General features: G+C 26.8%; 1 protein-coding gene across 2 annotated transcripts; it reads right to left on the bottom strand.

Annotated features, from left to right (window-relative positions):
- Positions 1-221: 221 nt before the first annotated feature.
- On the bottom strand, positions 222-11,552 carry LOC110282082 (zinc finger and BTB domain-containing protein 8B). 2 transcript variants are annotated; one of them, XR_015431255.1, is made up of 3 exons: positions 5,191-11,552; positions 3,999-4,391; positions 222-1,389 (listed from the first exon to the last, which is right to left on the bottom strand). XR_015431255.1 is itself a non-coding variant. In XM_087156848.1 (2 exons), the coding sequence occupies exons 1-2, from the start codon at positions 5,374-5,376 to the stop codon at positions 4,386-4,388; spliced, it is 192 nt and encodes a 63-aa protein (XP_087012974.1). In that variant the 5' UTR covers positions 5,377-11,552; the 3' UTR covers positions 222-4,385. The 2 variants fall into 2 exon arrangements, 1 of the variants encoding a protein (XP_087012974.1); XM_087156848.1 differs by having other exon boundaries at positions 222-4,391.
- Positions 11,553-12,732: the final 1,180 nt, after the last annotated feature.

Genomic DNA, 12,732 nt, shown 5'->3' with positions numbered 1-12,732 from the left:
GAGCTGAAAGAAAATTTAAATTCTTAACACATTCAAGATAACAAATAGTAGCACTGGTATTAAAAATATAATTTTTAATATTTCAGGAAACAAACACACAAAAAAATACAGGACTTAATACTTAGATTTAATAACAATTAAAAAAAGAACACGTTACATAAAATAAAGCATACTTATATGGTTAAACTATAAAACGTTAATAAGAAAAGAAAATCTGTATATACTTCAAATTTTGTAAACAATTTATTTACAACTTATAAAGTTTATACATTTTGGATGACAAAATACTTTTGATTTTTAACAAAAATAACTGCCTTTAAATCATAAACATAATAATAAGGATTTGGATTGGATAAGGACAATAAGGATTTGATTATATGGTTTGTTATGCAATTACAAACTTATAAATAGCAATAGCTTTTACATTGCTCTTTTGAAAACACACAAAAATATTGATTTATCAATCTTACAATTAAGTATTAAGAGAGTCAATAATTCTACATTTATTTTTATGAATTTACTAGAGCTCTATTTGTGTCACACTAGAGCCGCACAATTGGCTACTGGTGATAGTTTGTGATATCCTTGTGGATGATGCGAAGATATGCCATCATAATTTTGATCCTTTGCAGAAGGGAGAAAACACATTTATAAGTTTTTCTTTTAAACATATTGATGGAATGCACAAAAAAAACAATTAATTACATCCTTTAAAACTTAATAAATTTATTTAAAATATATATTTACTATAAAAATACATTTATTTACAAATCAGTTATCCATATTTTGGCATTTGTGGGCAAAACTGTGCAGAATTTACCTTGCTATACACTACTTTCTTACAAAACAACATAAGAGATACTCTTTTCCGTGGGAAAAAGTTGCCAGCTTAAAATTTGGAAAAGGACTTTCTAGGTACATTAGTTTCCAAATTATTATATAAGAAATGATACCAACAGTCAAATTCCATATTTCTTTTCTGAAAGATGAAAAAAAAACTAATACTATCAGTTAATGAATATATAATACAAATTATTTAGGGATGCATATCAGAAATTCTATAATGATGTACTCTACTGATGATCATACTCATATAAAAACATATACATGCGGAATAATTACCCTATAACACATGAAAAAGGTGAGAAAATCAAAAATTTAAATTCAAAACATTTTAAGATTATTTTTTTAAGTGAGTAATTTCATGAGCTCTTTGTGCATTCTTCTGCGTGAAGCACTTGTTACAAAATCGACATGCATACGGTTTTTCACCAGTATGAACCCTGAGATGAGTCTTTAAATGGCCACTATTAGATGTGGAATAACTGCAGTATGGACAGCAATGGACCTTTAATCCACGTCTGTTTCCAGGAAACCTCAGGACTGTTTCTGAAAAAATATTGAAGGACTTTCAGAAAAGCATGCAAATAATAACAAAACGATGATATAAAAGTATAATTTAACCAGAACAATGTTGCCTGTGGCACACACACGCAACTTCATAATACTAATTCAAAAACTGAGTGAGTTGAGTCACAATAATGGAGAAAAGATCTGAATCCTTCATAACATTTTTAAAGATGATTTCTTAACAATTGACCATATTAATTAAGACAATTATCAGAAGCTTGATCACTGACATTGATGGTTGGAGGGAGGGTGGTATCGAGTTCGATTACGACATTCAATAATAACCTAAAGTCACATCTGTAGTGGCGTTAAGTTTTGGAAAGAGAGAGGAATCAGCTCAGTCACTATTCATATCGTCTGATCAAGATCAAAATGAAGAGGCATTTTTCCCACAGTCAGTAAAAGATAGAACCCTTAAAATGGAACTAGGAGCTCGGCCATGGTTGGGTGATGTATGTGATCAAAAACTTTGTACATAAGCTCTAATTGAACATTGTGTAACACTTCTACGGCACTACATATACACATGATAAAAATTCAAATTTTAAAAATGAAATCTAATGATAATAAAAAGATTACTGAGGTATTTTGGGTTTGTGGCACCCGTGTTTACCTAAACAAGGCAAAACCACAGAGGAAAAAGGTTGAAAAAGAAAAGATCACTATTGTGTCCAAAGGTTGCAAATTTAGTTATTTACCTAAAAAGTTCAACTTTTTAAAAAGCAATCTTGAGATGTAGAAAATTTTACAAATATATATTAAAATATATATCTTTGTTAAATTTTCTACGTCATAGCAATAAAGAATCTTATGTCTTCTTAGACTAACAGTTTCTTAGACATACTTCTTGAAATCAAATTAATACTAAAATAAAAATATTAGACATATAAAGCTTTAAGAAAACTCTACATTATATAATTGAGAAGTTAGGGACACGTTTGCAATAAGTCACACTACTATCAAAGGTTTTATATCTAATTATTTTTTGTTTGTATTCCCAGTAAGGTTCTTTGAAAGTTTCTAGACACTTTTGACAACACAATCGGTAAAGAAAAATCTTGTTTTTCACATGGAAATCATTGTGTTTTTGCTCTAAAATGCTCTTCTCAACAATTTAAAAAGGTAGCTTATCATTATTTTAACCCAAACCCATGGAATGTATTCATCTATGAATGCACATATTCTATAGTCATTAAAAATCATTTTTTAAAATATGACAATTACAAACGAAAATTCCATTAACATTAATTTCATTAAAAGTTAATTTATTTCAAAAAGAAGAAGCTTACAATATTGAAATTCAAGACACTTATTGAAAAGATGAATTCTTTTTGGTATAAAAGAGAGAAATCCTTCACATATGCATAAATATTTATAAGAATGCAGATACATCTGCACCATACATTTTAACATGTTTATAGTTCTTATTAACAGATATTACAGTTTGTGTTAACTGATTTAAACAACAGTCTTGGGTAACAAATTTACAATTTTTGTTAACATCTGTTACATATTACAGTTCTTGCTAACAGATGTAGAAACATAGTTTCAAATGTTTAACATTTAACCAGGAATAAGATTAACAAAAGAATTTTATCCGTTTATCATGACCAATTTTAATTCCCATCAATTGTTTTAAACTTTAAATAAGAGCACAAAGAGATCAACCATATTAAAACTGTAGAAAATTAATGCACAGATTCATCACATGTATCTTTCAGAGATAAAGAAAGAAAAAAAGATAGTTTGTATGGAATCCATTTAAATATAATTATACTTAATCGTTTAAAGAAAAGGATAAAAAGACGGAAAAATTAAATTACATATTTCCCATAGCTATCAAATTAAAACTATTTTGAATTTTAGTAATTATAAGTAATTCATAAATGTAAGCCTAGTATTTTGCTGGTAAAAAATTTATCAAAAATAAGGGAAAATCTTTTTTTTTTAGAACTGATTTTCAATAAAATTTACCAAAATGGTACTTGTCAAAGCGTTTTCACCAAGGAAAATAAAAAGCTATTTTACCAGCGCCTTAATTTTAACAACATAAACTGTCATTTTGAAAACAATCACCTTAATTTATGAACAAATAACTAGAGTGCTTTAAAAAAAAATTTTTTTTTTTTTAAATTACCAATTTGTCGAGATTTTTCCAGTTAGATGAAAATAATCTAATATCAATGAATAGTTTGTAGACAATTCAGAATTTGAGTTATTTTTAAACTATTAAAAAAATTGGACCAGAAACACATTTTATTTTTGCAAAACTGGAAACTTTTCATTATTTTGAGATTTTCCACAATTTTCAAAATGAACTTAGAAAGTGCTGTCTAAAGATGAGCTAAATGTAATCAAATTGCAAATGAATAACTGCTGAAGTATATAATAGAAATCATTCACCTTATGTCACAGGACAACAGAGTCGCTGAAGTATACCTGCCAACATTTGAGATATTTGGACAAAGTTTATTTAGTGGTAGGGAACAAAAGCAAAACTTTATAATATGAAATAAGTTTGATAAAATATTTATGAGAATCTAGAAGCATGGTTTAGTTCTAATTTATAAACAATATTAATACATTACCCTTGCTATCACTAGGAAAAATACTCTAATATTATCAACGGAAAATCCATAGTAGTTGAAGGGCATGCTATATTAGAATTAAGGCTAGGAAAATTTTTGCATAGTGAGAGAGTTGATAAATTTTTTTTAAAAAAAAGCATAAATGACTATATGAAACATAATTTTTTAATTAACTTTTAAAAGAACCCCTCCTCTCATGAATTCTTTTATGAGATAACATGTGAATTTTTTGCGTAAAACGTTTGCCACAGATAGAGCAAGGAAATGGTCTTTCCCCAGTGTGAGTTTGTAAATGGGTCTTTAAATGGCCACTGTGATGCGTAGAGTAATTGCAGAAAGAGCAGCAGTGCATCTTTATACGCAATCCGTTCTTCTCAATTGTATACACTATCCCTGAAAGAAATTAGAGGCAAATTAATGTACACATTTTAATTAAGGTGTAGAGATACTAAACAGCTTTTTAAATAAATTATGTACTGTTATATCGATGGTTTTAGGGATATTAATTTAAATACAATAAGTTCTTTAATCCATCAAATACTTTCGAAAATAATTAGCAACTAGAAACATTACTTGATTAAAAACTTCATTCGCTATAAAAATATATAATTCGAAATTACAGTCGATAGGTTTCAAGTGCTCAAAATCAGGCGCCCATTTCCACAACTCGACAGACGTGAATGAGAAAGATAAAAAATTCATTGAAATATAAAAGTTGCCTGCAAGAAATGAAAAAAATAAAGTTAAGAAACAAAACTAGAAAAGCCACTGTTGCCATGAGAGAGAGAGAAAAAAAACAGAGCAAGAAAAAACCACAGGGGTTAAAAAAGGCAAATCAAAATGGAGAGGTGGCTACTAATGTCGTTGAAACATGTCTACTGTTATTTCCAATTTGTGTATTTTAGAAGTAAATGAAATTTTTAACCAATTAATATTTTACAGCTTCAGCTCTTTGGGATTAATTATTTAATATCAGAAATATGTTATGGAAGTATTTTTGTACTTTATAAACCACTAAATGATTCCACTACCAAAGAACAAGTAGCACAATATTATACTGTAAAACAAATTGCCCCATACTAGTACAATGCTAGTATATTGAAGTTAAATAAGTATAAAAAGTAGCTGTCCAGTAAAATCAATTGAAAGAGGTACTTTTAATTGTTTATAAGCAAAATTTGCATTACGGCACCTTCAAGTGAGTTATTTCATGTGCCTTCCGACCAGCACTTTGAGAGAAGCGCTTTCCACACATCCTGCAAGCATATGGTTTTTCACCCGTGTGAGTTCTTTGATGATTCTCTAATGTTCTATGATATGGAGTAGAGTAACTGCAATAAGAGCAACAATGAATCTTCTTGCATCTTCCACCTGGCATAACAAAGAAGAATGACTCTGAAAGAAAATGGATATTAAAGTGATAGTATTAATAATGAAAATTTAATAATTGACAAGTCAATGGAAGTCTAAAATGCATCAAATTATGCAAATTTTGACCAGAGTTAAAAATGTGGAGTAGCAAAGAGTATCTGTTAAATTTCATTGCCAGAAATCTATGCCACATCATTAAATTTCAGCTGGTGCGATGAAATTGCATTTATACAAGTAATAGAAAAAAGTTTGAGACCACCATACAGTTTTTTTGTAAAAAATATGATTGTTGCAATAATAATAATTTTTTATAAGGATTATAACAGAAATTAGATAAAGCTAAGAGCTCAAAAAAAGTGCAATTATGGGAATTTGAAAAAAATGAAGATGATAAACCACCAGATGTACTTTGCTGTATTCCATAATCTTAAAATTAGCTTAAATAAAATCTGAAATTATTTATTCAAAGTTTTAACAGCTTAAAAAAAAGCAGAATTGGTTTAACCAAATTATTACTGAATGAAGAAAACACGGAAATTATTGCTCATTAATAGTTTAACTGAAATGGCAATATATTGAGAGAATTTTAAAATCTAGGACAGTAGTGTATAAATTACTGTAAAATCCAAGAGGAAAAACAGTATTACTGGAAGTAGCATTAATTACAGAGTTTTTTTAATAGCACATTTATTTTAAAGAAAAGGATATACAAATATGACGGAATGGAAGATATTATTTAAATTACTAAGTAAATTACAAGCTTGTAAATTTGATGCTTATCCTAAGTTTGATGCTTATGAATGTTTTTTAAGTTCTAGCTTCTCAAAGATATTTACTACACATGAAAAGAAAACCGTTTTACAACACATAAACAAAAATACAATTCCTTAGTTGAGAAAAAACATTGGAATATAGAAAAATATTAATTATTGAAGATCATAAATTTCTAAAATATTTTATTAGAAAGAAACAATAAACTAAAACAGGGACTTTTAATTGGAACCATATGCATCAGTCCAATCGAAATATAAAACTGGTTGAAAAGGGAAGACACGAGAAAAATTAGCAATAAAAGAAAAAAAAAGAGGGTAAAACATATAAGAGCAGAAATATTCTTATGAAGAAATTCATATGTGTGGTGTGTGCTTTAAGATTATTTAAACAGTGGTTTGGAAATTGCACAGTAGTTTCCAAGCATGTTATTAAAAATGCATAAATATAAATTTATATCATACAATGCGGTAATGTTGTGTGGTACACAAACAATGTGGTAATTTTAAATTTTAGTGTCTTCAAACTTAGAAACAATGTCAGATCAATGAATTTTAATGACAACTTTTAGCCCAACCTAATTTATTTTTCAATTAGTTTGATGTCGGAATGCACTTGATTGACATATAATAACAAATTCATTGTTTCACATAGAAACAATTACTACTTAATTGAGAGTTTATAAACTAAAGTTTGTAAAAATTGCAACATTAAAAAAGAATTGACATAAATTTATTCCACACATTACTGATCAAGACACAAATAAGTATGGGCAACAGTGATACACGCCCAATTACTTTGAAATTCTAATAATTTACGTGTCTTAACTCAATTTAGATTTTATGTAAGTTTGCTTCAATTTGCATAATTTCTTTATAGTGTTGCAATTTTCACAAACAATAGAATATTTCATGATAATACATAATGGTTAATTATCACAATTATGATAAATTTCATGCAACTATTTTGACTGTGGTTTATGAGTATATTCATGAAACAACAGATGAACTTTTTGCCTGAAGCCTTTGCCACACATCTTGCAAGCATAGGGCTTTTCACCAGTATGAGTCTTTATATGATTCTTTAAGTGGGTACTTTGAAATGTAGAGTAGTTGCAATAAGGACAACAATGAATCTTGCGCTTTATTCCCCCGAAAACAGTAAACACTGAAAAAAAGAATTATTATTAAAAACTACTTAAATCTTAATTTATTTGTAACAGTATTTATCCCACTAATTTGTTCGCTTAAATGCAATGCATGTTTAAGGTTAAAAGTAAATAATTTAAAAAATTAACATATCTAATTGCAGTAGAGCCCCAATTATCTGTGAGGAGATAGAAAATTATATTACAAGTGATTGATAATAGGTTTTTTTTTATAAAAAAAGTAACTGAACATTTTTATGTATGAACACTCTTCTGATGTATGTATGTACTAATTTTTTCTTCGACATCCATTTTTCAGTGATTCAGACATAGATTTTTGTTGTGTATTCAAAATTATGAATACATCTTAAAATTATTTTTAATGCTTCCACATTGCTTTTTTAATTTTTTTTATTGTACATGACTTTTATACAACTATTTCTATGCAAAATCGTATCTTTACTCTATTTGCTTAAAACATTATGAAGTGGCAGCAACAACATAATTTTATAAATCATTCGTTTATTTTAAACAAAATAAGTTTACAATGCCCTTTGAAATATTGTTAATACCTTTGAAATATTTTAGAAACAAATATATTTTCAAGTAAAAACTAGAAATAATTAATTTAACATTAAATATCAAAAACACTAATGACAACTTTAATGAAAATTTTTTACACACATAATAAAAACTATGTATGTTAATACTCAAGTTTCTAACTTTTAAATATTTAAAAAGAAAATATATTTGATGTTCCACTTTCCAATTTATTAAAACTTTTATTCCGTCTGTTAATTAAATACGGAAATAATAACTACAAAACACAGAAGGTAAATTCAAGTTTGTATTTACAAACTTGTATCACTAATTTTAAATCTGTCAAAAGGTCTTTTGATAGCAAGCCTTTAAAAATATCATGAGATATTTTCAAAAAAAAAAATAAATAAATAAATAAATACCAAAAGAAAACAAAAACAAAGAGATAAATTTTAGAAGATTAATTGATTAAAAAATATTCAATTTTACATGAAAATATACTTCAAATTTAAAATATCATTATTAAAAAAATATGAAAAATAATAATCCTAAATATGGGTTAATCTAACATTTTTATATTATTGTAGTAAAAGATAGGGAAAAATTAAATCACTAGTTTGGTGAATTAATTAAATGAAATCAGTAATACACATATAATTAATCAGTCATATTTAATACAGAAAAATATATTGAAAAGTTTGGGGCAATATAATAATAAGCCACATTTTCACATTTTTCACAACATTCTTTTTTGGAAAAAACATATGATTTCCAAGAAAATAAAGATGTTTCTGTGCATTGAACCATTACTTTGTGGAAAATAATATAAAATTTAAAAATACCTGTCTGGAAATTATACTAAGAACAGTACAATGTGTAAATGTAACTTTTGGAAGAAATATAGTGCATGACTAGATCATTCAAGAGCTTCAATTAGGAAAGAACAAAAGAAAAATAATTAGAATGAGTGAAGCCTTTAAAAGTAGACCATAAAACTAATTTGTGAAGTTTTTCTAATCGTCATGATTACATTCTTTCAGTAAAGAGATAACTAGCGAAACAGTTTATCTTTTAATTTCAAACTATTTAAAGTTTACATGTCTCCATAAATTTATGAAGCTTATAGTACTCAAGAAAGTAGATAGAAAAAAGTTGTTATACAATGAGTAATTATTCATTATCATTATTTACTATTAAACATTATGTGAATACTCCACTATTATCTATTAGAATTTATTATTCCACTCATGAGTGACTTCATGATAGATTTGAGATTTTTTTTGCGTAAAGCGCTTGCCGCATATTTTGCAAGCATATGGTTTTTCTCCTGTATGAGTTCTCACATGGTTCTTTAAATGGGTACTTTGAAATGTAGAGTAGCTGCAGTATGGGCAATCGTGAACTTTACGTTTTATTCCAAAAGCAGTATTCACTAAAAAGAGAAAAAAATTTGAACACTCCACAAAAACTTCAGAAAACTTTGAATGAAAAGTTATTCATTTCACAAATTTGTGCATTTTGTTCTATGTATACTAATGCTTAAATTATGAAGCCAAAAATAATAATTTAATGAATAATTAATTTTTTTGAAACAAACTAATTACATTATCAATGATAATTATTCTTAACACTTCAGATTTTTTAAAAGTACTTATTACATGCATAAGTTGGGTTTAGATTACATGCATAATTTAGGTAACAATTTATTTTAGTTCAAACTTTTTTTTTAATATACAGGGTGATTCTAAAATCATGAGACCACCTTAGAGGAAAGGTAGAGCATATCATAACGATTAAGAATTGCACAGGAATCCAAGACCAGAAATGTTATTGCACGCCACTAGAATCACTTCAGCATTATGAACTCCTTCTGCATGTGCCTTTGAACATTATGGAATTTTTTATTTATCGAAATTATCTTAATTTTAATATTTTCTAATAATTATTGTTGAAAATTGCATTTAAATTGGTTCAGCATCAACTGTTTTATTGTAGTTTGATGATTTGGGGCCGGACCAAACACGCTCGCTAAATCATAAAATTTCAATAAATCAGCAAACAAAAAGAATTAGAGATCAAAGAGAAATCTTCAGAGGAAGGCATTGCCCCACATTGGGCTGTCAGGCCAACTATGATGATGATGACAATAAAACAGCTATTTTCAAACCTATTTGAAAGCAATTTTCGACAGTTTTCTGTTCAACCGCATACATAGAAACAGTTTATAATATGAAAGCAAAAATCCAAATCTCATGATCATTATTTAATTTTTGTCCAATTTAATAAAAAAGTATTACAAAAAAATTCCATCACCAGCTGAAAGTACAAGAGGAAAACATATTTTTATTCCCAAAATAAGAGCAGAAACTAGATATAAACATACAAGGCCAGTAAGCAACAATCTCTAATAAAATTGTCAAGTAAAAAGGATAAATAAAAATTTATTAAATGTAAAGAAAATATTTAAAACTGCAATATCTTGTAATAAGTTAACAAGATTTATTTCCGTTTTTCTCCTTGTTGGCACAGTTAAAACATTATAGGAGCACTTTTAAAGCAAAGCCAAGACATTTGCTCAGTAAAACTACATCTTTTAAGTGTCTGAAAAGAATTGTTCTGTAACAGGGTTTGCTGGAGCATTAATAATTAGTTTGTTTTCCAACAACTTATTCTTTTATATTCTTATTCCTTCCTTTAATTCTCCTCTTAAGTTCCTATCTCTCTACGAATAAGAGAATTATTACACAGTTGAGGAAAGTGAATGAAAATTTCAGTGTGATGCCAATTGTCTTTTAAAAATTTTTCTATGGAACATTTTTTAAATGAATCATTTCATGTTGTAATTTGGTAATTTTTTGTGTAAAACATCTGCCACAAATTTTACATATAAATGGTTTCTCTCCAGTATGAGTTCTCACATGGTTTTTTAAGTGGGTACTTTGAAATGTAGAGTAGCTGCAGTAGTGGCAGTGGTGAATCTTACGTTTTTTTCCACCAGCAGTAGGTGCTAAAAAGAAAAAAATATGAATATGTGACTGAACATTCAGAAAACTTTAATTAAAAAGTGATTCTTTTCAGAAAGTTGGGCATTTTGTTTTATGTAATGTCTAAATTATGAAGTCCACAGCAATTATTTCTTGAATAATTAATTTATTGGAAACAAACTAAGTGCATTATCAATGATAATTATTCTTAACGCTGATTAAGATGTTTAATTAATAATTATAAAACATGTGATTTAGGTTTTAACATTATGTCAAATCATTCAAATGTCTTAAAATATGAATTTTCCAGAATTTGTAACATTTAATGATTATCTTAATTAACAAGAGTTGGCATATTTTAAAGAAAAAAAAACATTGATTTAATATTAAAAATCATATTTTTTAATGAATGAATACATTGCAATAGCAAACATTATTTCGTCAGAAAACTGAATTGAATTATTCAATGACAAGCAAAGTGATAGAAACAAATTTCTAAATAACACATAGTTTTGACGATTGTAATAGAAATTTATTAATATAAAAACTTTATTATTTAACGAACATAAATTTATTAGGTTTTTTTTTCCATAACAACTCTGCAAACACAAACAGTTAATTCTTATAAGTGAATAATTATGAAAATAAATAAATTTGCATTTAATATTTTAAAAATTATAATCAAGTTTTGTATAAAATGATACAAAAGAAAAATTGGAAATCTTAAAACATTAACTATTAATATATATATATATATATATATATATATATATATATATATATATATATATATATATATATGCAACACATTTTACACCAAGAGCCAGAAACTATCTCATAAATATAAGTGTTTCTTTGTGTGAGTGATTTCATGAGTTCTTAAATTCCTCTTCTCTGCAAAACTTTTGCCGCAAGAGTCACAAACATAAGGTTTTTCTCCAGTGTGAGTTCTAACATGATTCTTAAGGTGGGTAGTATTAAATGTAGTGTAGCAGCAGTAAGAGCAACAATGAATCTTGTACTTCCGTTCACGAGCAACGAAGAATACATCTGAAGAACATATACATTAACAAGATTAAAAACTTATTAAATAATATTTTTAAAAAAAACTTTGCTAAATAACATAAATTAATTCAGCAATGAAATTTGGGCATAACTCAATTTATGGAGTCATAATATATACTATAATGACATAAGTGATGATTAATTACTCGTAAGTATTAGTAAATATTATTTATGAAGCATTAGTAATCATAGGAATAGGTACTGCTGGTATAGGTACAGAATGGTGATATGTTGTTTACGCCCCATAAATAAAAAATTTTAATTGCATCAAATTTAAAAAATTCCAATTCGAAAACTTTTACAATTATGAATATAAATGCATCAAAAACACTCATTTCATGAATAGTTAATTTATACTAAACAAAGATGGTTCACAAGTGTAGCGTTTAAAACATCTTTATTTTCCTTTTAAAGCTAGTGATATTTTTAAGCTAAATGAGTAAGTTTACAAATGTTAAATTTTTTTTTAATATCTAATATTGCAGCTTTAATTTGTGTTTAAGCAAATATAGATTCATATGTCCAATAATAAGAATTTGTGCAATTATTTTCACATTACAAATTTTTAATTCATATTCATCAAATGTTTTACTTACATCTTTAAGAAAGGCATAGATAAATTTATTTATAATATTATGAAACTAGTTTCAAGATTTTTAAGGAAATTTATGTTTTTGTTGAACTATCAGAAAACTAGTATTTTAAGACAGAAATAATATGAGATAAAAAAAAAGTCTTATGAATGTAAACTATACAAAAAGCAATGCAACAAATCTAATATTATCATTTTAATAGAAATGCATTTTGTAAATTCGCAAAATTAATATGACTCTGGCTTTAGTCTTCAGTTGAATGT

The sequence above is a fragment of the Parasteatoda tepidariorum genome, chromosome 2 (genome assembly GCF_982258835.1).
Source record: "Parasteatoda tepidariorum strain Cologne lab strain chromosome 2, Ptep-v5.0, whole genome shotgun sequence".
Taxonomy (NCBI): Eukaryota; Metazoa; Arthropoda; class Arachnida; order Araneae; family Theridiidae; genus Parasteatoda; species Parasteatoda tepidariorum.
This window is presented reverse-complemented; position numbering and strand designations above follow the sequence as displayed.